We start from the raw sequence: 26,124 nt of genomic DNA, 5'->3' as shown, positions 1-26,124 counted from the left end.
TGTTAACTTGAAGAAAGAAATGGAGCCAAAGGAGTGGTTTGGAGGAGTTTGGGTCTTGGGCAAAGATAAGGCAAGATCATCAGATATTGTCTATCAAGGCTTCATGAGGGTTTAAAGAAGTCTAGAAGTGTCATGAAGGCTGTGCAAAGATAGGGATTAAGTCCAGGAAGGGCTTAGACATCATTTGGAGTAAGATAGGCAATAGTGCAAAGATAGGGCGTCCCGGAGAAACGGACAGTACGGACGGTGCAATCTTAGGGCGACCCAAGATCAGATAGGATCGACCATTGGAGAAGTCTGAACGTGAGGTGCAAAGTTAGGGCGAGGTACGGACGGCCTGTCCGTACCAACAACCGTACAAAGCAAGTGGCCGTACCAGACTTACCCGGATCGACCAGAATTGGAGTTTGGTTCAGTTAGGGACAAGGAAGCTTAGGGCGTGATCTTGTGACCGTTGGAGAAGCAAGTGGGCGTGAGACAGCTTGTGACAGGCTGGCCAAAAGGTAAAGCAAAAGGTAAAGCACCTTTTGGAGCAGGACCACACATGAAGACAATCTTGGTTGTCCAATTCAAACTGAGCAAATCTAGCCATTGATTCTTTATCCTATCTTCTCCACTTTACAGCTTGCACAAGACCACTCCAAGACCAGATCCTGATCGTCCATCTTCAAGTCCTTTATCAGCCATTAGATTTAGGTTATGAGATTGCAAATGTAAAACTCATATAAGGAGGTGTTATTGGTTTATATATTTTGATTGATTTAGAAATCCATATAGTATTTATAAATCCAAGTAACATATGCAAATCCGGAGGTTTTCCCTCGGATTTGAGTCTTTGTATTTTTAACTAAAAAATCCGAACAAATCCATTCAAATCCATTATAAAATCAAATATATTAGTAAATCCGTACGATTGAATAACACTTGATTTGATACAGAATTTATGAATCATTAAACCAATAACACATGATTTTAATACAGATTTGAAAATCATAGAACCAATAACACTAGATTTAGTTCAGATTTTTAAATCCATTAAAATACAACAACCAATAACCCCTACTTAGATGGCGATTTGTAATGACTAAGGGAGTAAGGGGAGGGAGTAAGGGGGAGTTTCCCTCTCCACTTCATGAATGATAAACTTGTTCTTGAATCTGAAACCCTAATCTCTAATCTCTTAATCTCTTATTCTCCTAATCTCTCTGTCTCTTAATATTTGTTCCTAAGTCTCTTATTCTCTCATAAACACTCTCATCAATCTCTCTTTCTAAGTCTAGTACAAGCTCTCATCTTTCTCCATTGGAGTTTATACACACACAACCAGAGAAGAGAACTCTACAAATCTCATAATTTCAGCGTTGGTTAAAGAGTTTTGAAGTTTTTTTTTAGAGAAAACAGTTTTGTAGTTGGGAGGAATGTCAGGCTCGTGCATTGATGAGGTGAGTTGAGTGAGTCATTTTTTCTTAGGGAAATGCATCATGTGGTCTCGTGATATTCGCGTTTATCAGTTTTTATTCTTGAGCGGAGACATGTGTAGGCTTTATAGATTGCCTTTTTGTTATATGATAATGTTGATTGTTTGTTTGTTTGAAAGGCAAGCAAAAACTCTGTAGAAAATAGACAATGATTCTTTTTATATATTAGAAATACGAAAGGTAGCAGTAGATAAAAACCAAGCTTGTACTTTTCTGCGACTAATAGCGTTTCTTAAACTGGCAGTTAAAAGACGTTAATCACAACATTAGATAGAAGCAAACATGCTCACTTAGGAAGGATGGTTCCCGGATGGAGAAGAGCTTGAGCTTGGTCATGAAGCAAGAGGTGAACTTTAGTAATAGCTTCAGAAATGCAATTACTTCAGCAAAGGTAGAGCAGCAACTGTTAAGTTCTTGCCTCTGGATTGGGTTTAGTTTGCTCATTTCTCACTTTTGGCCTCTCATATCTTTATGTTTGTAAGTATGTTGTGGCAGTACGTTGCGTCGTTGGCGAGAGCCCTCCCCTATTGCCATGTAAAGCACGTGATACATATATAAAGCTGGAAATTCTATTAACCGGTGATCATGTAACAATTTTAATCTTGCTCCACGAACGACATATGACTGAAATTTGGCTTACATATTTGTGTATTCCCTTTTCCAGCAATAGAACCATACACATCCATTCTTATTTACAAAAGGGCTACATGTTTTCAATCGTAAGAGTTAACAACACACATTCATCAATGCTGGTTCCAGCCGCAACTAATTTCTGCTCTCAACAATTTAGCTTCATTTGTTTCTTTACAGACAACCTCCCTGGAGTTTGACCAAGCCGTTATCATATCCACGATTTGATGGCCATAAGCAAAGAATATTAGGACGGCAATTAGCAACCTTGCACAAAAGAAATTGTGTTATAACCAACAGAAAGGTCGAGACAAACATGTGCTTAGGTAGTAGATGTCATTCAACGGCTCAAGATTCTTATTGCAGCCATAACAAAGAAAAAAGAACCTGCAGTGAAAGGACGTGAACAAATTGCTGCATCACAAAATGTAGCTGATGACCCTTCTTAAATGTCAAATACCTTGGAAAAATATACCCATTTATATCATGGAAAATCGACAATAATATTTTATTTTGAAATCAGAAGACATATAAAGCAATTGAAGCCTTCACCGTTATGGCTTTACATATCATCATCAAAAACTGTATTAAAATTGCAAAGATTCTGAGAATCCTTAAACTCTCCAAAGACAAATAAGTTTCTCTCAAGTGAAACAATAACATAACCTGCTCGAGGAAACTCGTCGGAATATTGTTGAATTACAAAAAAAAAAAAATTAGGAAGAACAGACTTACGTCAACGGATCCAGAAGCATATCGACCCACATGAGCTCCCCACTGCGTTTAACGTTCCTGGCCTCCCAGAACCGCAGGAGCCTAGCCTCGACGACGGAGGTACACTTGCCGGACTTCAGATCAGAGAAAAAAAACCTAGAGTTAGCCATATCAACATGTATGAGGATGAATAAAACAGATTTGAAGAGAAGACGTGTTGTAAGGAAGAAATCTCACCCCTATTTATACATAGATCACACCGACTCTGAGCTTGAAGATTGCTTTGAATACACATCGTGGGGGAGCGATTTGAGTGGATTAATCACGAAATCTTAACTCAGAGCGTTACATTTGGCGAGGGAAAGCGGAAACGTCAGAATCTCGCCGTCGAAGGATGTGGGACGCCTCTCTCGTTCTCTTGTCCGAAGAACATTAGGTCAGAGACGGTTTATGTTTGTTGGGCCAAAAAATGAACATACTCAGCAACAGAAAGCCCATACAAAATATGAACAATCGAAAGCCCACTTCGCTGACTCGGTAACAAAACGGATCCGACGTGTATATAGATCGGCTATTTATCACTTGGTCAAACTATTGAGATTCAACCAATTAATCATAATGATATATTGAAATTTTATGCCTAAATAAATTAAATTTTAAATTTTGATACATGCTTCGTGCTCCGCGACTGATGGAACGATTAGGTCACTCTCCCAACATTGCTTTCGTAGAGCTGAAGCATTGATTCTCTGCCTTGTCTTCCAAGCTGCAATGTATTGAATATGGAAAGAACGAAATGGGAGAAGACATCTGAAGCAACCTCACTCATGATTCAAAAGGAAAAATCGAATCCAACTCTCAAATCTTTCATCACAGCATGGAGAGACAGTAAAACTCCTCTCCATTTGGGACCTCGCTTGCCAAATCGAATGCAACTCTCAAATCTTTCATCACAGCATGGAGAGACAGTAGAACTCCTCTCCATTTGGGACCTCGCTTGCCAAACGTGAAGTGGAATTATTAAAACCTCAATTTTTTCTCTTTGAAACAGTTTTAGCTCTGATTTTTAATACTGCCGGCTCTGCTTTTTTCTAGTTACAACAGAGCACTGTAGGTCTTCGTAAATACACCAAAAATTTCTTTGATGATTAAATACAATTTCACATTTTAACCAAATAAAAATAAATTTTCCTATTCACTTTATATTTTATAAATACAAATATGAGACTAGTGTTTCTTTAGACCTACCTATACATGAACAGAAACAGTCTTAAACCTTAACCTTGAAATATATGGTGTATGTCCTAGGGGCTGATGACGAGACAAACATGCTATTAAACAACAACAACACAAAAAATAAACATTGACTTATGTATCTAGAACTTGTACATTATGGTTCGCTATAAAACCATGGTTTTAAGCTGACTGGAATTATGGAGATCCCATAGCTGCCACTGGAGTTGTTGCTCTGATCATCAGACTTAAGATAAAAGCTATTGTCTACCAAAAAAAGGAAACAAATTTACCACATTTAGTAACCTAACAAACAAGTGTAAAATGAAACTGACTACTGAGAGATCGATAAAAAGAGTTTATTGTTTTAAACAGAACTAGTAGAGCTTGATGACGGATGTTAGGTTTTTCTATCTTCTTATAAATAGTGACATTTTTAAAGACACACATTATTTAGATATTTTTAGGTTATTACGAACCTACCTGGACCCGAAAGAATCTAATTCGAATCCCATCAGAGAATTTATAATACCCGAACGAAATTTAATTTTAAAATCCAAAGAACCTGATATCCAAAAAAGTTAATTTGTATTCGAACTATACATGAATGTCCATGTCTAACTGATACTATAAAAAAATATCAAAATATTATGGTAGATTCAATTAATGAAGTAGTTTAGAAAGGTGAAAAAGAATATAAAAATATAATATAACACTTAAAAATAGGTAATTTCTATTTTATACATTTGTAATAAATGATGTCTAATTATTTGGAAAAGACAATAAAGGAATTGGTTAAAATTAGTTTAAAAGGAATGAAGAAAATGTAAGAAATTACTTAAGAATATAGAAGTATTGTTTTGTACTTCAGTTTTAATAGAATAGACTAGATCTTGATCCGTGCGTCCGCTTGGGTATTTGGTTTCATTTTTATGCATTAATATTTGTTTTATATAATTAATGGTAAATATATTAACAAAAATCATGTAACAAATTATAAACTTAGGTATTTCAAAACACAATAATTGCATTATTTTATTTTTAAAATTAATTTATTTGTTTTGAATTGTCATTTGTATTTCTTTGACAGCTAGAGTAGGAAACAACATATTGTTTCCTCTAGAGTTTAATCGCGCTTCTACACGAATATTTATCATATTTAAATTACATAACAAAATTACCAAGTATATTATGTACATTTTAAAATATAAATTATATTAGATTTTATTAATCTGAAAATCTTAGACAAAATAGGAAATTGATCTAATCTTCCATAGTTTTAATACATAGATCATTTAAAATTTTATGTAAATATTAATTTATTAATTGATGCATTATTTTAGTATCTTTAAAATCAATAAATAGATATTTCTTCTTATATTAACATTTTTTAGTTTCATACCTGATATATATAAAATTAGTTTGTTATTATTTTAAAATTTTGCAACATAAGAGTACATAAAATTTTAAATACATACATTATTCTACTAATTAAATTAGAAGAGGCCAATTAATTAAATATAACTGGGTTAGTTTTATTGTTCTGAAATTTTAATTTCCGTAAATCAATAAATTAATTTGATAATTTAATCTATCTCCCAGTTTTTTTCCCCCATTTATGACAGTCATCAATTTCAATGTTAACTTTTAGATTTTGATTTTTAAAGTAAATGAAAGATTGCAATCTTCTAAATTTATTTGGTAGCTAAAGATTAGACAATTTCATAACATTTTTTATGGAAACTGTTATTTATTAAGTCTTATTTATTAACCTTAATTATTATGATTAAAAGAAAAAAATAAAGAAATGGCATTGGGTGTAATTAAAATGTTATTTCAAGGGTTAGTTCATATTTGTACTTCAGTTTTAATAGATTAGATGTTATTTCAAAGGTTAGTTCATATTATTACTTCAGTTTTAATAGATTACATGTTGTTTGAGAAAATTGCCAAAACGGAACAAAAAACAACATAGTTGTCCCTATGGTATAAAACCATCACTAAGTTGTCCCTATAGTATAATATTTTTTATAATCCCAAAACTAACATTTCCTTAATCAAATTAAACATAAATTAAAACCATTTTTAAAAAGTTTAATGGAAAAAGATATAAAAAATAAGGTAATCCCATAATGTTTTAGAAAGGAAAAAAAATGTAAAAACAATTTAAAAAAAAAATAACACATGACACAGATCAAAAATATCCCGTAACCTAATTTCATTTGGTTTCTAAAATCCTCCAAAACTATTCTTTTAAAATCCTCGAAGGTAGAACTTGATTCCAATAACAGTAGTCTATCCCCTTTATCATCAGCCAAAAAAAACTCATCATGTGCTTACACTAAATTCTCAAACACAACATATTGTATAGATATGCATCGTAGAACAAGAGTTTTTGAAAATCACAAGATAAACTATGGAGAAATCATAGATTGATGAAGAAGAAAAGCCAAAATCATTTTTTTTTTGATATTTTGACAAAGAAAATCGACCAGGACACGTTTTAGGAAATTAGAATATTTTTAGAATATTTTCTTAACTTAAACTTCCTTAATTTTTGGAAAAGCTTTTTTTATCTGTAGAAGACACCTTCTACACTGTGTAGAACTATGACAAAAATTATGAATATAATTTCAACTTTTTGTAGACTTTCGTGTTAAGTTTAGATTTCGCATACCCAAAATTTTAGAATACTTCATAAAAGTAGAAACTGCATTCAAAATAAAAGTAGTGATTTTTACAATTAGTAGAATTCACATCCTCCATTCTCCATATATTTAGAATCTTAATCATTTTTAGATTGTTTCTTCTAAAAAAAGTAGATGAACTTGTTTATTCTGGAATTCGTTTTCTACTAACTCATTTTCCATAGAAGACGAATTCTACTTTTAGTGAAATGTAATTTTAAAATTTTATTTATCAATTTTTTTAACCAAAAAAAAAATGTGTTTGTGTATATAGGTATTTTATCAATTTTTTATATTTTTAATATTTTTTTGGATTCATAAAACTATTTATTTCATTAAATTTCAGAAATGAAAAAGGTAAAGAGAGAATAAATGGACAAATATGGTTTTATACCATAGGGACAACTATGTTATTTTTTTGTTCCGTTTTGCCAATATTTCCTTGTTTGTTTTAACTTATTTAAATTGATTCACAAAAAGCATCATTACTGGAAAAAAAATCCTAACAAATTACGGGGAAATTAGTTTCAAAAAAAATTAGGAAAAATTGACAAATAAAAGTTAGGGAAAATTATTTTTTTCAGGCCAATAAAAAGGTAAATATGTCTCATTAGACTAATTTTTATTTCGTACCATTTTTGCCTCTAATGCCCGTTAGTATTTTTTAAAATAAATTAAATAAATAGTTTTACAAACCAAAAAAATTAGAAAAACATTAACTATTAATGAAATACTTTTATGAACTTAGTGGTATTTTTTCTAATTCTAAAAATGTTTAAATCAGTCTCTTTCTCGGTTTTACTGAACGGGGAATCACATGGCTACATCAAACCGGAACGAGGTCTTCCCCAAGGAGACCCGTTATCTCCTTTTTTGTTTATTCTTTGCGCAGAAGCTTTGGTGAGCTGTCTCAATTCCTCAGAAGAAGCTGATCATATTCATGGTGTTCATCTTACTGAGTCTTGTCCTTCGATACATCACCTTCTGTTTGCGGATGACAGTATACTGCTTTGTATGACGAATTCAGGGGAAGCTGCGGAGATTTTGGCGTGTCTTAAGCTCTATGGTGATGCGTCGGGTCAAGTAGTCAATCATCTTAAATCCTCAGTTATCTTTGGCGCCAAGGTACCTGATGTGACTAAAGCTGAGGGGAAAGGAATTCTTGGGATTGATCAGGAAGGTGGAGAAGGTTCCTATCTGGGTCTTCCAGAGTGTTTCAGTGGTTCTAAGATTAGACTCTTAAGTTTCATTCGGGAGAAGCTGCAAGGTCGTCTTCGAGGTTGGTTTTCTAAGGCCCTCTCGCATGGTGGAAAGGAGATTTTGTTGAAATCAGTGTGCTTAGCCCTTCCAGTGTACGCGATGTCCTGTTTCAAGCTTCCTAAGGACGTTTGTACGAAGCTTACCAGTGTAATGATTGAGTTTTGGTGGAGTAGCGGAAATAACAGAAAAAAGATTCCTTGGGTGGCGTGGCAGAAGCTATGTAAAGAGAAAGAACTGGGAGGGTTGGGTTTCAAAGATATTGAGAAGTTTAATCAGTCCTTACTAGCCAAACAGGCATGGAGAGTGTGGTCGGAGCCTAACTCGTTATTGTCTCGGTTGCTCAGACAACGCTATTTTAGTCGTTCATCCTTCCTTGACTGTGGCGTGGGAGTGAGACCTTCTTTTGCTTTGCGTAGTATGCTTCATGGGAGAGATCTGATGAAACAAGGTTTGCTTCAAGAGATTGGCAATGGTGAAGAATCCAGAGTTTGGCTGGACAATTGGTTACTTCCTTCAGTTCCTCGTCCTCCCCGTTATCATCAGAATGCCATTATTGATCTTACCTTGCGAGTATCGGATTTGATTGATGGTCAGACAGGGACTTGGGATCATAACCTAGTATGTCAACTTATTGATGAAGAAGACGTTAACTTGGTGTTAAATACGAAGATCAATCTCTCTCGTGCTGATAAGCTAATATGGGGTCTTTCTAAGAACGGTAAATATGATGTTAAGAGCGGGTATAAGCTTATTGATTCTCTGCTTGAACTTGATAACCAGCAAATCAATGCTCAGCCCCCTTTGGAGAGACAACTATGGTGTAACCTCTGGAAAACAAAAGCTCCTCCCAAGTTAAAGCATTTCTTATGGAGAGTGAATTCGGGGGCTCTAGCAGTTAAGGCTCGTCTCAAACACGTGGTATCCAAGTGAATCCAGTCTGCTCTATGTGTGGCCAAGGTTCAGAAACGATATGTCATGTTCTCGTCCACTGTAAAACTGTGAAAGAAGTATGGGACAAGTCAAGGTTTCCTCTGCCTCCTGCTGGCTGGTCTCAGAACTCTGTCTTCCTCAACCTGCATTATCTTATTAGGTGCAGCAAAAACACGGCAATTGGACCTTGTCTGCGCCTTTCCTTTCCATGGATCCTTTGGCACCTGTGGAAAGCAAGGAATGGCTTTTGCTATGAACGTGTGACCCCAGACCCTGCAATCATTCTCCGTAGAGCTATGGAGGATACGGCGGTGTGGCTTAATCTGCATGATAATCTCCCTATAGAAGAGTATTCGGCAATGTTCATGGGTTCTGTTCCAGAGAAATGGCAGAAGCCTCCAGCCTCTTTCTTGAAATGTAACGTGGGCTCCTCACTGGATGGAGGTTCTACAATAGCGGGAGCTGCTTGGGTGGTGCGAGATGCAAGAGGAGTTGTTTTACTTCACAGTAGAAGAGCCTTTGCTAATGTAAGCTCGCTGCATCAAGCCAACGTTATGGCTCTACATTGGGCAGCTGAAGCCATGAGTGATCTGAAACTTAAGAAAGTGGTTTTTGAATTCTCAGCTCTTGAGGTTAAAAAGGCAATGGACCATCCACTTCTCTGTTTTGGACATTTCCAGCCTGTCTCTCATGCCCTATCGGCGATCTATTCCATCAGAGATGCCAAGATCAGCTATGTCACAAGCTCGTGTAACCTCATTGCCAATTTAATTGCAGTAAGTGTGACAAGAGATCAAAGGTATCAATCGTACGTCACTAGGAATGGTCCTGCATGGTTAGCTACCCAGATTGGCCAGGAAGCATCAGCATGAAGGGCTCTTTTACGTAGAGCTTACGCTTTCTTCGGGTCTCCTTATCTCTGGTTTTCTTTGCTCCTACTGGAGTGTTGTTTTTTTGGTTTTATCTATTTTTATTAGCTACATTGATCCTCCTCCCATCCTTTGATGGTGCTATGTTCTTTCAAAACTCTATAATGACAAAAAAAAATGTTTAAATCATAATTTTATATTCTGTTTTACATAGAGTAGAATTGGCATTCTACGAAGTAGAAAATGAAATCTAGTTTTTTCATTGAATCTACTATGCTAAGAATATGTGATCTACGTAAATAATAGTACTCTAAAAATATTTAGAATACACATTCCGCGCTTAACCTATCGTTCTAAAATTTGTAGAAATCAGAATCTACAGATTACTATAAATCTAAAACCGGTAGAAATCAAAATCTACACATAGCTATAAATCTAGAAACCTGTAGAAACTAAGTTTTACAGATTTACTGTATTCTACGGATAAGAATAATTAGTTCCAAAAAATATGAGAAAATATATTTGGAAATATTCAGTTTCCATATATGAGAAAAATCGATTTTCAGAAAATAAAATATAAAAAACATTCGTGGGACATAAAGTATAGGTTTAGGTTTTTTTTTATTTGAGAATTTTTAATGTTTTTTTATTTTAATATTTAACAATTGTTTTGTTAATTTTAATTTCAAGTTTATAATTGAAATTAAGGGAATTATTGCCATTTTGAAAATAATTATCCTAATGAAACATAAAAGTATAAAAGATTAGCCTAATGGGACATAGTTACTATTTTTTTGCCTAAAAAAACAAGTTTCCCTTAAAGTTTTCAAGTACGATTTAGCTATTTTCATACATATACACGATTTTTTAAGGTTCTCTTAAACTTTAATATAATAAGAATGTCATTTAGGAGTTTTAAGGAACGAAATTTTTAATTTTGTTAATATTCGCTCAGTATAAGGTATAAAATTAGTACTGAATTTAGTTAAATGTAATGTGCGTGAATATTATGAAGACCATATATGCTTCGACAAATGGCCAAACAATTATTATTTTTCATGAGATTGTGAATACGAAATAAGTATTTCTCGAAACATATGTTTATTATCTAAACTCTCATGAAAAAACACTAATTGTTAACCTAAAATAGCTCTCTTTAAGAAACGAAACGTGCATTGAATCAATATAATAAAGAAAAAATCAATATCTTTTCCGGACACCATCTGGTGGTTTTTATGCATCAGTGTTATGGATTTTGTTTGTTTTTACTCTTATTCCAGAGAATTTGATTTAATCTGAGAGTTTAAAAATATATGTTATGCCTTCATGAAGGTATTTTGTGGATTTGGTTCTGATTTTACAGACTTAGAAGTGTTTGTTTTTTTTTTTTTGGCGACAGAAGTGTTTGTTTTTGTTGGTGGTTTTGCCATTATTAACTTCTCTTTGTATTTTAGGGGTCTAAACCTAAAAACATTTGAAAAAGGTTCAGTTTTCATATTTGATCAATATGAACCATAAATCTGGTTTAAAAAATGAGCTTGCATAGGGTCCATGTTTACTTTGAGATTTCAATTTAAAATGCAGAATGGCAAAAGTTATATTACCATAGTAAACCCCGCGCACATAAGACTGAACCCTGGGAAATGAAATGGTGCTCTTTCAGACAAAAACCAGCCTAGAAGAAGCAAAGAAAAGAGCACTTGTGTCAGTTACAAGTATTGTCTGCTTTTTAATACAAAATGCCCTGTATTTTTAATTGTTAACTTTCAGTAGTTACTGAACCTGTTAGAGGTGAAAATGCTAGCGGAGAAATGACGTTTGCAAGAGAGCATATGCTTGAAATAATCCCTTGGGCCTTACCCTGAGTTAAGTCAGAGAGAAAGTTAAATGGACTGTTACAAAATTCACTTCTAACATAGGTCTCATTTCATTAGAATATCAATTAATTTTTAATTCGCACTACGCGCAAAATATATCTATTAAAATATTTAAATTTATAAAATGATGAATTAAAAAGGATATTAATTAATTTAATTATATTTATAAAGTTTTATATTTTATATTAAATTGATGAATAAAATTAAATATATTTGGTGTGTGCTTGTGTGAATAATAAATTTTAATTCAAACTATAAACATTTATTTTAAGTTTTTATCTAACGAATATTATAATGCGAGATCATCATTTTAAAATAGTTTATAAAAAAATTATTTTTTTATAGCAATGCCAATATGCATAAATAAAATATAAAACAGATTAATTTATGTATTTAACCTTTAAAGTTTATGATGTTTTCTATGTTTTCAATTAAAATAAGTTAATCCATTTTTATCGCGTTTCACAAAATCAAAGTTTATTTTAATATTTTTAGGACTGTAAGAGTTAATATGTTCTTTTAATCAATTTAAAAACATAAAAACATCACACCATAAAATCCAGTAACAAAATTTTTATATATTTGCTTTTTTTTATCAAATAAAAAGTATAACAATGTAATTTAATACTCTCTTAATTAAAATTAATTATATTAATCTAGAAATTTCCTTATAATATTTATAAAATATGTTAGAATACAAGTATTTATATTTTTTGTAGATTATAATATAATATAGTACATGTTTTAATAATATTTGATTTATTAAGCTATTAGCTATATTAATCATTTTAAATAATTTAATCATACTTTTGAAATATTTATTTTTATAATTTAAAAATATATATTTTGTAAATTTAAAAATAAGAATTTTTATAACATTTTATACTTATAATTAATACTCTCATTTGTAATGGTTCATCTTATTAAATAATCTAATGTATAATTAATAGCCAAAATACATGTAATGAATTTTTAGGTGTAGTTTTAATTTCAATGGTTTTTTTCTAAATTTCACATCAACAAAAAGTTGGTTCCACATGGATTCTATTTTATTAGAATATATATAATTGATGTCTTAGAAATAATTTCTTCCATATTTATCTTACATCAGGAGTTCTAGTGGTTTAGATTATTGTAAAGGAAAATTACAAGTACTTACATTTATTGAATGTGTGTGTGTGTTTATAAGCTCTTCCGCCGATTTTAGAAAAATTTATTATTTATTTAATTGCTATAATATATAATTTTTTTCTACGATATTCTGATATGGATATCAAATTTATTATATAGAGGTTAGAGCTAAAGATTAGGATTAATTTTGCTAAAGAGTCTATTTCAATTTTGTTTTTATAAAAATCATCTGTTTAGTAAAAAGTAAAATAAGAATTTAAAGTATCAAAATTTCTACATTACTTTAGTTCTGTTTACAAACTTGATACCCAAAGATTGTCATTTCTTCAATTTATTTTCAATTTTTCTTTTGCTATCTATCAAATAAAATCAAGGAAGTAATGTAGCTTCTTTTAAGCGAAGAGTTTGTTACCTGTTCATATGATGTTACTTGTTTGGAGACAATGCTCCGCATCTGCAAAATTGAACTACTAATAATATGAAATCAAAATAAAATTGGGTTATAAGAAAAGATGTTAAAAAGTTGGATTATAAACGCAGAACCAACGACTCGTTGGGTTAGTGGACGCGTTACAATGGGTTCTTGTACGGCTGATATGTCTTGCTTGAGAATGGCATCATGTTTTACTGTGTTTAGCCACCACCTTTTTGTGAAGGCATCTCTCTTCTAACTCATATATGTTGTGGTGGTGGCTCCGTGTCGAGCCGTCGGATTGAAGTGGTAGATAAGGATTTAAATTTATTTATAGAAATGAAGGAGAGTCTCCTAAACCTATTCTCAAAGAAATACACAGAAAAGTCCTACAAAAAATCCCTACTTCTTTCTTCGGACTTCCGAATCTGATTAATTTTGTGGGACTTTTCTCTGTATATTTTTGAATTCTTCTTTTGTTGATTCTGTCACAATGTCTCTTCAAGGGTTTATTGCTATTAATTGGTATCAACAAAGTACTAATTGGATTCGTTTCCATGTTTTTTTTTGGCATGGAACCATTCTCTTAAGTCAAGAAATTTGTAATCATAATTTTACATCTAAACTTTCATTGATATGATATACTTACCATTTAGCGAAAAAAAAAGTAATGGTAAAAATGATATGTAACAAACTTACACATGACTGATGAAATATAGAGACAAGTGAAAACATGGCCGCCATATATGGAACCCACGCGGACCATGCCATACCGAGGAGGAACATCTTGAAGTTTATAACATGAGAAACAAAGACATAACAAAATAAAAGAAAAGAAAAACAGAAGTCATTTTAAGTCTCATAAATTTATATCACGAAATTAATTTAACATTGAACTATATTATATAGATTATCTATCTTCTAGTTTCCTATTTGAGATCCTAACAAGTTTAGAAAATTGTAACACAGTAGATAAGAGAAGCTGCTTACATGCGCACATCCGAAAAAAAGACCAATTGAGAGCAGTTTCTCCTCTTTTAAAGCAGGAATTAAAATGGGCATGAAGAGCAACTGTGAAATTGATTTTTTGTTAGTTATATAATGAGGATAAATATTAAATTTCACAAGTCCCTAGAAAAGTAAGCATACTAGTTCTCCTCTACCTGTGAAACAGACCCGGCAATGCCAAATATGATCATCAAGTCTGCAAACTGATCTTTGTTAAACTGAAACTTGGCCTTTAGATAGTACTGCGTGAAACAATTAACAAACTCAAATACTCTTATTTGCAGCTTTGAGAATTAAAGAAATGAACAAAATTAATCATATTAACATAACTAAAACCCAAAAACAATTGTAGTTAAATTAAGAGGAATTATTGGAATTCAGTTTGTTTAAAAATGAAAATTCACATATGTGCATAAAGTTATAAAATGCTTGTGTACGTTAACGCAATTCTAATTTCATTAGCACTTTTTCAAAAAATATCATATCAACTACACTAAATTTTATATAATATATTTGTAAATATAAGAATATAAACCAAATTAAATCAGTTAAAAATAATCAGATTTTAAACTAATTATATCAAAAATATGATTTAATTAGAAAGAATATACACAGCCCACAATATACCAAACAAGGATAACTTAACATATCAAAATTGTTATATATAAAATTAAATAACAATATAGTGATATTTAACATAAACTTATATATACATAAACTATAATAAAATTTAAACTAATAAACCAAAGTAAAATATTGATAAATTCTTATGATTTGATTATTTTGTAACCTTTTATATCTGTACATAAGTATACTTTTGAGAGAGAGAGTCATATAGTTCACACATTAACATAAATAATGTTTCTTGGAACTGTTGAATGGATGATAAAGAGAGTTACTTAATTTATTTTTTGCTGCATTGATATTCTCCTACAAATTATCATTTACCTAATTTTTCTTATTATTGTCAGCGTCCAGGGCTGACCTGAAACAATTGGGGTTTGTGACAAAAAAAAATGAAGAGCATGTGTTTTATTAATATCAAAAACTTAAATTATGAAGGAAAAAAAAGATCATGAAGAAGATAAAGGCAATAAGACTTTTGAGTCTATAAAACTGGATAATGTATGAAAATTATAAATGAGGTTTTTACTGCAAATTTTTCTTTTCATCACAATTTTAAAATTGTAGGAATTATATGCATTAATAGTTAGATGCTTAAAACATACCATAGATGAAGCATGTAGACCGGCCTCACTAAGACTACTGAAGAATGACACCATTGCAACTTGAAAAAGTGGAACGCTGGAAAATTAAAACAAGTGATTTTTTTTTACTAAAACCCAAGTGAATGTAGTCTAAAACTAATATGAAAATTAATCGACTTTAGTCACTAAAAGAGTATTGAAAGAGTCGACGCACCTGCTCCTCATTAGAGAGGCCATTTCACGTACAGAACGTACTGTTCTAGATATTTGATTTCTATGTCCAGGGTAATCTTCAAGTAACACGTAACTCAATTTCTCGGTTGAAACAATGGAAGTAACCAAGCTATTGTCTCGGATCGAATCAGGTAGAAAAATTCTCATGTACACTGTTGAAAAAATTGCTACCGTTGTCGCGACCTAAAAGACAAAAAAAAAATCGAATATAAGAATTTGAAATGAATGTTCACTATAGCTATATAAACGCACATGTCTACATATATGAATGGAAAGGAAACCTGAAATGTAGATGCACATGTCTACATATATGAATGGAAAGGAAACCTGAAATATAGCGGTGGTGGATAAGAATCGAGCACAACAATTTGCACATACAAATGCGCAAGATCCAATTCCGGTAAGTATTCCAAATGCAGAGGCTCGTTGATTTTCGGATACATTATCAGCCTATATATTGTCCATAAATTTTGTGAAAATTGGAAAATTTTAAATATATATAATCATTTAAATATACTAGAGTTTTTCATAAAAAAAATTGTTTAAAAATCAGATTAAAAATGATTGTCAATACTTTTATATTTACATTCTTAAATAATTTTAAATGAAAAATAATTTGTAATAATATTAAAATTGAACTTCTGAAAGAAACATTAAGATGAAATAAATAGTTTTAATAGTTATGGTGTTTTGCAAGAAAAACCCTTATAAGTACACGTTTTGAGCTATTCGTAATTGCTTCTATCTTTTGTAATTTGTAAGTTGACGACAAAAAAGAAAGAAAAGAAAAAGGAAAAGGAAAGAACGAAAGGGACGTACCACATAAGCAAGGGCAAGACAGAACACACTTCCTTCACAAAATATGGACGTGAAAGTCTTGAGAACATAGTAGATGTAGAAGACAGACGTCTCTCTGCTATACGCTAATATAGCTGTAGTTTCAACCAAATTATATCAGACTATTCGTTGATATTTTCTAAAAAAACAAACGACAATGTGGTTTATTAATGTCCTATACCAATACTTTACAATATAATAAAATAAAACGAGAAGTTAAGAAACAATGCGGGAAGGATACGATTTAGCTAGTTTTGATGAATGTAGACATTTTTTTTTTATTTTGTATAAATGTATATTAAAAATTTTGATTTCGGATTTATAGTTTACTTTAGTTTTTTTTATTTGAAAATCTATTTGAGAAATAAACATGAAGATGTAATGCTGACAGGTTTAAGAAAATATTAGAAGAACTCACGATACATGTCAGAAGATGTATCAAACGTCTGTATTGTTCCATGTGCTAATCCCGGAGTAGTATAAGAAGTGGTACAAGAAGTAGTTCACGAAGATGAGCTGTCAAAGGACTGCTGAAGTATATAAGTGGATAACAAGGGCTCGACTTATACAAGCTAAGACGTGGCTTCTTAGTTGGGTAATCATCTTAAATAATATATTTAAGATAAGAAAGAACTTTATTATTCTTAAGAGAAGAAAAAAGAAAGATTGTGTGGAGACCCTAAGTTTAGGGTTTAGCAATCAGATAAATACCATGAGGCCGTCAATGAAAAAGGCATGTGCCTAGGGTATTCTTGAGAGAGACACATATGTGTGTGGCGTCGTCCCACCAGATAGATGGTGAAATCTGTTGGTGGTTTAGTTGTAGAGAACTATGCTCTGCATAAAAAAAAAGAGTAGTAGTTGCTCTAACAATTGTAATCTAGATAAGAGTGGTAGGCACCGTATAGCAATTGTAGGTTGCGGCTTTTTCTAGTGAATGGTTTCTGGACGTGGTCCCGAATTGTGGAAAACGAGCCTTGTTATCAAATCTCTATGTGTTCTTTACTTTATGCTCATACATATTCTATATGCACTCGAACACATAGTACTAGCCATAATATGCACTTACAATTGGTATCAGAGCAGGTTCTTGATAGAAATATGTTCTTATCTCGGGTATGATCATGGATTTGTGGCTTGCATGGAGAAGTGAAGTGGATTAGAACGAAGGATTGCTCAAAAACACGGAGTAAGAGAGTCGAACTGGAGTATGACAGAAGAAACATGCACGTTTGAGTTTCAAAGGTCAAAAGGTTTCTCTATCAGCTTCATGATTTTGCTAAGAGTCATAATAAGGAACCATTTTCTGATTTCGGTTTAGTCTGTGAGCATAAAAACATGTCAGCATAACATAACCTTCATATGTGATTAACCATGAAGAATCAAGGAACAGAGAAGGAAGATGGAGTTGTGGATCAAAGGAATTAAAACAAGTGTCTCAAAGATATTGTTGGTGAAGGAACCACAAGAAATTCATATATTTTAGTGAAGTCTTAGAGATCACTTAGCTTACATTCGGAGATCATGTTCATGGTAGTCTAGAACAAGTAAATCATCTGATAGTGAAACATTCTCTTTGGAATATTTGCTTATCATGGGGTATATGCTTAAGAAGAAGAGACATGCGAGTTAGATCATGGCAGAGAAGAAGACCTCACATAGCTGTGAGATTCAACCGAGTTAATACCAAAGAGATTTTGTGTTATGTGTTTTCATGACGTTGTTGATGCGGTTTTACAGTTTGGTGCAAATGAAATTGGGTAAACGAAGAAAAGTTATTTTCTTGCTGATACAAAGTTCAAGACTATTTTAAGAGAGGAGATAAGGGTGATAAATGGGTGCATCAGAAATATTTCTTGGAGAATGATTAATAGTGTCAGTGATTGGGCTCAAAGATATAGAATAATAATCGGGTTTTCACTTTCTGGTGCTATTTAACATGCTGATTATAGTTGATGGTGGAATATTAAAGCCTTTGGAGATTTTGATAGGTGAAGTCGGTTAGTCACAACTTCAGAAACTTTTTATAAAATTACAAACATGTAAGGTTCGTTGCTTCAGGTTCAGAAAGAAATTAGTTAAATTTATTCTGTTGTATTTCTATCGCAACACGAGTGTGTATGAAGATGAAGCGGTCATCAGGTGTAATGAGACGCAAGGGAACATCTTCACATCAAATCTTGGGATCTGATTTGAAAAGATGTTGAGGGAGTTGCTACTGCTATAATAGAGAGAGCCTAAGAACCAAAAAGTGTGTGCATTCATATTGTTTATCAAGATGTATGATCAAATTGAGAGTGAACTAAAAGGGAAATCAGTTTTTTACATGAATAGAAGATATAACCAGAAATAGGAATGAAGTTTTCTTGTAGATAAAGGTTTCTATTAATACTTTAGTGATGAGTGTCAAACGAAATGACTTTCAAGTTAATTCAGTTTATTTGAAATAGCTGGTAATCTTTGTTTTATCATAAAGAAATTCGTGAGGTACAAAACGAAATTGTTTGTTGGTTTTGTTTGAAGATTTCTAGATGTTAGACTTGGTGCATCTAAAGTATTTGGTGATTGAAATCATGGCTGTGGAAGCTTGTGGAAGTCTATGTCTGAAAAACACCTTGCACGGATTTTCAGATTATATATGGATGCTTTGGAGTATGATTTATCCAATGTGTTGTACATGCCGTTGAGAGATTTCAAGAGACAGATGGCACTATTCAGAGATTCTTCAAAGTGAACATTCAACATCTACATCAAAGACTACACAGAAAATAAAGATTTAGTTTAGTGAAAACAACATCTGAAAGCAAAGACATGTACATTTTATAAAATAAAGATTTTCATGTGGGTGGTGAACAGAATGAAGAAAGCCTTCACCTTGGGCAGATTTTGATGCACAATAAAGAGAATTTTTAACTCCACAGTTCAAAGATATGTCATGTTATGCATCTGATACAGATCAAAAGAACTGTTGCAGAAATCAATTTTGAGATGAGTTATTCAAGGCAACATATGATGATCCAAAAGTAATCTGATTGAGTTGAAATTTTGTGAAGATCTTCATTATACTACAGTCTTGAAATTCAACGGTTGGATTGAGATTTCAACGTTTGGTTTGTCTTTTATTAGAGTTTATTCAACCTTCTTCAGGTATAGCTCATCTGAAGTTTCAGATTTTATCAGTTCTGGTGGAAAAGTCAAAAAGGGCAATCAAACGAAGCCGAAATGAAAAACATTATGGCAGAAACATTCTAAATATGTAGAATTGCATTATGATAGAAGGTATTTGGAGTCGGAGGTCAAGATCATAGTGGAATGATGGAAATTGAGAGAAACTGATTCAGAGCTGTAATAATGGTTTAAAGAGATTGAAGATTTGAAATCTTGCTCAGTGGGGCTCATGGGAAATGGCAGGGACTAAAGGATTCATCAGAGAGAATATATGTGTAGATGTGATGCTATCTAAAAATAAATATGAGTTTGTTTTCTTTTAGGTGATGATTCAGAGTTATGTTCATGGGCATCAAGCAGAATTTGGAAGAAGAGAATGTATTTGCTCAGAACTGCTAGTGCATCAAAAAGAAACTGTTATGTGCGTACCATAAGCTCAGATCTTGTTCTATTGGCGACAATGTTGTCTGTTTGATGTTAGGACAGCTGATTCTAAGAGAATGGCATCTACGAAGGCTCATTAATTTATTTTAAAAGGACAAACGTACAGCTTATGTTGGCTTCAAGCAACGAAGATACAAGCTGAGGAACATGCACTGATCTGAATATCACAAGAGACGCCGGTTGCCTGGTGACGAAATTCAGAAATAAAGGGGTTCTTAGTGGATTATACGAGAACATGGTTAGTCATTTAGCGAGAAATGTCAACAAATGTCTTGTCAAAGTTATTCGGAAATGTAACTGAAATTGCATCACTACGAAAGAAAGAATATGTGTGTTGTATTGTTCTTCTTTTCACCACCGGGAGAAGGATTGTCAGGACTTAAGCTCATAATGTTTCTGAGAGAATATAGGCTCAGTCATGAACGGATTATTCTAATTTTATTTGAAACAAAGCTCAGTTACTGTACACCACGGTTCTGTTCAAGGTTAAGACTGAGTGTTCTGGTATAGATGTGGTTCTACAATGTTCTCAGTGGTGTGAAGCAAAGCATGGAAGTGATCTCTTTAAATGTTGGTTGATGATAAAGATCAGTTTTACATTTGCGAGCAGCTTGAGAATAAAGAAGTTATTTTCAGAGAACTTCCAAGAACAGAGGAGCAAGGACTACATTGATGGATGTGCTAGACGTTACAACCCAATTTTTTTTTAATTTAGTTGTTCACTCAAGCAGGGAGAGAATTATGATACTGACAATGTGTAGAGAGATCAAGAGCATTAAAGGCGTGGGAGCAGCACTCATGGGGAATCTTAATTTTGCGTACACTGATTAAAGGATGGAGTGCTTGAGTATCAAGCTAAGCTAAAAAGGAGGAGAATGAAGATGCCAAATCCTTTGTGATGATCAGATGATTTTTGATACACATCATTGAGGATGCGTTGTTGGATTCAAAAACTCAGTCATCAAGGGAGAGATTGAAGATATAATGATGACTGGTTTAAGAAAGTGTTAGAATAAGTCACAATACATGTCAAAAGATGTATCAAACGTCTGTAGTGTTCCATGTGTTAATCCTGGAGTAGTACAAGAAGTGGTACAAGAAGTCATTCACGAAGATGAGCTGTGAGGCGACTACTGAAATAAATAAGTGGACAACATCGGCTCGATTTATACAAGCCAAGACGTGGCTGATGAGTTGGATAACCATCTTAAATAGTGTTTAAGATAAGAAAGAACTTCTTTATTATTAAGAGAATAAAAAGAAAAGATTGTGTGGAGACCCTAAGTTTAGGGTTAGCAATCAGATGAATACCATGATGCCGTCAAAGAAAAAGGCACGTACCTCGGGTATTCTTGAGAGAGGCACATAGGTGTGTGGCATCGTCCCACCAGACAAATGGTGAGATATGTTGGTGGTTTAGTTGTAGAGAATTATGCTCTTCATAAATACAATGAGTAGCAGTTGTTCTAACCATTATAATCGAGATAAGAATAGTAAACATAAGTGTGTTGGATACCAAATAGCAATTATTGGTTCCACCTTTTTCTAGTGAATGGTTTATGGACGTGATCCTAGAGATGTATGAAACCAACCCCATTAACAAATATCTGTGTTCATTACTTTATATATTCTATGCACTCGAACACATAGTACTAGCCGTAATATTACAAAACATATATTAAATAGATGACTGAGTTTTTATTTCTCTCTAAATTTTTTTTTAATAAATATTATATAGAGAGGATATGATACTAATGAAATGTTCTAAGTATCATTCACTTGTCTTCAATTTTTGTTGTTTTCTGATATTTACCAGGTTATCTCGTGAAAGTATGTGAAACATAAATGGTACTGTTGCTTTTGCTTTTGCTTTTGCTTTTGCTTTTGCTTTTGCTTTTGCTTTTGCTTTTGCTTTTGCTTTGAAGCAAGGCATACTAGACGTGAATTAAAAAGCTTATGAAAGCTCTCAAGTGGGACCATGAGGAAACGTACCAAGAGGCAGAATGTTGAGTGCCATTGGAAGTGTGAGTAAACTTTTTCTTCCATGCTTATCTGACAAGCTTCCTACCAACGGCATCATCATCAAGGACCCCACACCCGTAATCTAATAACCGCAGATATTAAAGATAATTTGTGGAAGATACGATTCCATTTCGTTTTAAACTATATAACTAGGTATAAAAATAAAATTTACAAATGACATAAACAAAATTATGTGGTAAGAAACCATAACCAACCAAATTACTTTATTTTCTTACTTGCAATTTCGAAAATGTATGTTTTCACAGAGGGCTATATGTTTGTAGTTTCAGTCACTTTGTATCTGAAATTATTAACTTTGTCAGTTCGTTTTGCATCCTTTAAAAATTTAAAATTAAAATTTCAGATTAAATTATGTTTAAAATTTAAGTATTTTCTGTCTGAACACCTCAGTTCAACTATCTTTTTCTCAGTATGTATGTGTGGGTTTTTATTCGTTTTGGATAAATTAAGTTTATGAATATAAGTTTCAAAAAAAAATTAATGAATTTATTTTTAATTGCAGCCTTACCCAAAACAAATAGTCTCTATAATATTATTTGAAAAGTTACTTTCCTATGTGACGCACTCACGTTAACTCTCACGGTGGTTTATTATATTAATATCCTTAATGAATTAAGTTTATTATATAATTGTCATTATTAATATTTTATTTTTATTTTGTTTCTATTAATACATTCCTATTATAACCATATTGTTATCAAAAAAGGAATTTCATATAAAAAGCAATATTTATATATATTTTTGTTTTATTTTCATTTTTTATTAATAAAACCATATTATGATGGTTTATTAATAATTGAGTTTATTATTATAACTGTCGTTATTAATATTTTATTTTATGTTATTTTTAGTAATAAATACCTTTTATAACTTATTTTTATCAAAAATGAATTCCATATAAAAGACAATATCTAGAAATATATTCGTTTTTATTTTAGTTTTTATTAATAAAACCATATTTTTATGAAAAAGGCAATATTTTTACTATTAAAGTGCAAAATTTTAATATATTTCAAATATATCCTTTTTTAATAAAGGAAAATGTTTTACATCATAAAATTTTAATCCTAATACTATTTAAATGCTTCAAAAATAATAATAAATAAGCAACTGATTCTCATATATCTAAACTATTAAACAATCGACATCAATATAAAATATCAGTCAATCATTCATTATTCACATAAAATCTTATTCATAAAAAATATTGTCTTTCCTTGATAGGAAAACAATTTCTATGACTTCTATCCGACAATTTTGTTCTTCTTTAGATATATGCATCTAAAATCAAAATAAACATTATGACGTGTTTGGAAAAAAATATCTTAAAGAAGCTGTTTCTATTAAGATGGTTTTGATTGATAATAAGATAATTTTAAGAGCACATATCTTTTAACTTCTACTAATCCTACAATCATAAAAATCAAAATTGAAGAATAGTGACCGTAACAACTAAAAGTAATGACTTGGTTAAGAAATTCGAGAAACAATTGGTAAAATTTTATTCCAAAATAATTAACACATTTAAGATCAATTTTTACACTAGATTTTAGAAATAAATATTAGTGCCGAGTTGAATATATTTCACAAAAAATCATAACACTGCAACTAAATTATTTATAAATAAAAATTTAATTAAAATAACATGAAAATACACAGTTTGTGTACATTGTAAATTGTATGATTGTAAGAAGATTCAAATAAATAATCCTTAGAAAAACCCATGGGGTAAAAACTTCACAAAATTGCGGAAATTTTCAATATGGTTAAACAAGATAATTAATTGTTATGGTTAAAATTGGATCAGTAACAGAATGTCAACTGTACTAGATTGTCTAGTGAATCTTTTAACTATGATAAATCCTTTCTCATAAATTTCTTTTATTATACTTTTATTTTAATTTAATATTTATGATATACTACTCTCTTAGATACTCACTCCCATATGAATGGCGTTAGAAGTAAGGCAGACATGATAGCTTTGATGCAATGAAAGAAAGTGAATATGTATTTTTGTCTTCATTGGCTTACAATAAAAAAAAGACTTACAATAAGTGATTTCTTTGCACATGCTGTGCGGTAAATTAGAATGGATGTTTTTGGAAAAAAGCAACCGAAAACCGTAAGTAATCCAATACCGATCAATTGAATAGTATTTTTTTTATATAAAAACTGATCGACTCTGAGAAAAAATAAATCCAAACTGAACCAAACTAAATTAAACTAAATTACACAGAATTTCCATACAATTTAAGTCTTTAAAACTGTTAGACTCAAAAGGCAAACAAATTAGCCGAAATTAAGCAATTAATTAATCGAAATTGTCATTTATACTTTTAGTGTTTAGTAAGACCATGATTAACCCGGAGTTTTTAGAGTGGAGTTCTTAGCAGAAGTTAAGAAACTGTTTCTTAACTTCCGGTAAGAACCTCATCGTAAGAACCCCGAGTTAATCATGTTCTAAGTGATAGAAAGAAACGGTTATACGGATAGATAAATATGAAGTAGTGAAAATCTAAAAGTAAAAACGTAATTGAAATATATTAATTTAATACGTACAGCCTGTTGAAAGCCTGAGAGGTAAATTGCGAGGGAACACTCGTCTTTTCCAGGACATAAAGCCGCCATGCTGACGTCTGTAATGACCGGGACTACAATGAACGCCGAGAATCCGTGCAAGAAGACGGTCATGAAAAGGTGTCTTAGCCCCTGAAACGTTGTTGTTTCCTCCATTGTTAAGAGATGTCCTCTAAGCAAATGAAAAAATGTGAGTGCAGCTAAATTAAACACGAGAGAGATTAAATATAAGAATGAGGTTGCTTCCTTCGACTTCTCATTCGCTTTCAATTTTTACTTTTATGCTCTTACTTCTTGTTGGAGCAACGCCAAAGGTAGACGTCTCACACAAGTTCAAAAACAAAAAAAAAGGTAGACGTCTCACATATTTCTTTTTTCTTTTTTAAGAAAACATATCAGATCTCACTTACAACATTTATAAGAAAGTTAATTTTGGACTGATGATTTAATTCAGTTGGTAGCTTTTTTCTCCTCTCGATATACTTAATTAAAAAATGGAGAACCAATTTTCAGATATATATATATATATAGAATATATCAAAATTAATAGGTTCATAAATCTCTGAATTCAATTTGAAAATTTAATATACAAGCCATCAATATATATATATATATATAAAAAAAGAAATGTTCCTTTCTGCCGAACGCGCCACATCATAAATTTGTGCGTCTTAGGAGTGAAAGGTGTTCCCTTTACCGAAATTATGTGTCATTTATTCAAGTTTAAATATAGTTTGGGCTTTTGATTGCACACAATTTTTTTTAATAAAGCTTGGTAAAGTCCATCCTGAATAAGAGAAACTCGACATTTTCTAAACACGTCATTTTCTATTTCATGGGTTGAACCCTTATCATTCTCAGTCATGGGTTAAACCTGTAAATGTGAGAACTATAGCACAAAAGTAGAGTAAAAAGTACAGAAAATATATATATAAAGATATATGTATATAATAATATCCTTTTAAAGCAAATTTACAAGTCTCTCTTTAAACAAAACTCCAACAAGATACCTCTTGATTTGTTGCTGATATGTCATGGATTTTACTCACTTTTATCCATGATTTATATATGTTTTTAGAGTCTTTTATATGCATTTGGAGTCTTTTTAGAGGCTTTACATGTTCAGATACTCATTGGACATATTTGAAGCTTTTTGGATCATTTTGGAACTTTGAAAGAAGCTCTGCTGAAAACATGAAGTCGGAGCCAACTATTACAACAAACATCGATCGACGGAAGACATGAAGCGTCGGTCGACATTTTACTCCGAGGGTTTTATGATGATTTTACAAAATTACATGTTTTACCCAGAAGTTCCTAGATATTGCACCATAGGTCCCTTGCCGCCTGTTAGGCTATTTATTAAGGTTTTTCTGTTATACAT

General features: G+C 31.9%; 1 protein-coding gene and 1 long non-coding RNA gene across 7 annotated transcripts; both read right to left on the bottom strand.

The window, feature by feature from the left end:
- Window positions 1-2,031: 2,031 nt before the first annotated feature.
- LOC106323020 lies at window positions 2,032-3,300 on the bottom strand. Its single transcript, XR_001266615.1, has 2 exons — window positions 3,060-3,300; window positions 2,032-2,956 (listed from the first exon to the last, which is right to left on the bottom strand). It is a non-coding gene; the product is annotated as an uncharacterized LOC106323020 (long non-coding RNA).
- Window positions 3,301-4,003: 703 nt separating this feature from the next.
- Window positions 4,004-25,123, bottom strand: LOC106327813 (hippocampus abundant transcript-like protein 1). 6 transcript variants are annotated; one of them, XM_013766081.1, is made up of 14 exons: window positions 25,032-25,123; window positions 24,723-24,912; window positions 22,113-22,224; window positions 16,491-16,603; window positions 15,999-16,121; window positions 15,652-15,854; window positions 15,459-15,534; window positions 14,385-14,471; window positions 14,212-14,292; window positions 13,921-14,007; window positions 13,222-13,263; window positions 11,584-11,662; window positions 11,406-11,476; window positions 4,009-4,322 (listed from the first exon to the last, which is right to left on the bottom strand). In XM_013766081.1, exons 2-14 carry the CDS (start codon window positions 24,894-24,896, stop codon window positions 4,254-4,256), a joined length of 1,317 nt encoding a protein of 438 aa, XP_013621535.1. In that variant the 5' UTR covers window positions 24,897-24,912; window positions 25,032-25,123; the 3' UTR covers window positions 4,009-4,253. The 6 variants fall into 6 exon arrangements, with proteins under 6 accessions (XP_013621540.1, XP_013621538.1, XP_013621539.1 ...); XM_013766082.1 differs by having other exon boundaries at window positions 25,018-25,068; XM_013766085.1 differs by lacking the exons at window positions 24,723-24,912; window positions 25,032-25,123 and adding an exon at window positions 16,927-19,265 and having other exon boundaries at window positions 4,007-4,322; window positions 22,113-22,202.
- Window positions 25,124-26,124: the final 1,001 nt, after the last annotated feature.

Source organism: Brassica oleracea, chromosome C2 (genome assembly GCF_000695525.1).
Source record: "Brassica oleracea var. oleracea cultivar TO1000 chromosome C2, BOL, whole genome shotgun sequence".
Taxonomy (NCBI): domain Eukaryota; kingdom Viridiplantae; phylum Streptophyta; class Magnoliopsida; order Brassicales; family Brassicaceae; genus Brassica; species Brassica oleracea.
This window is presented reverse-complemented; position numbering and strand designations above follow the sequence as displayed.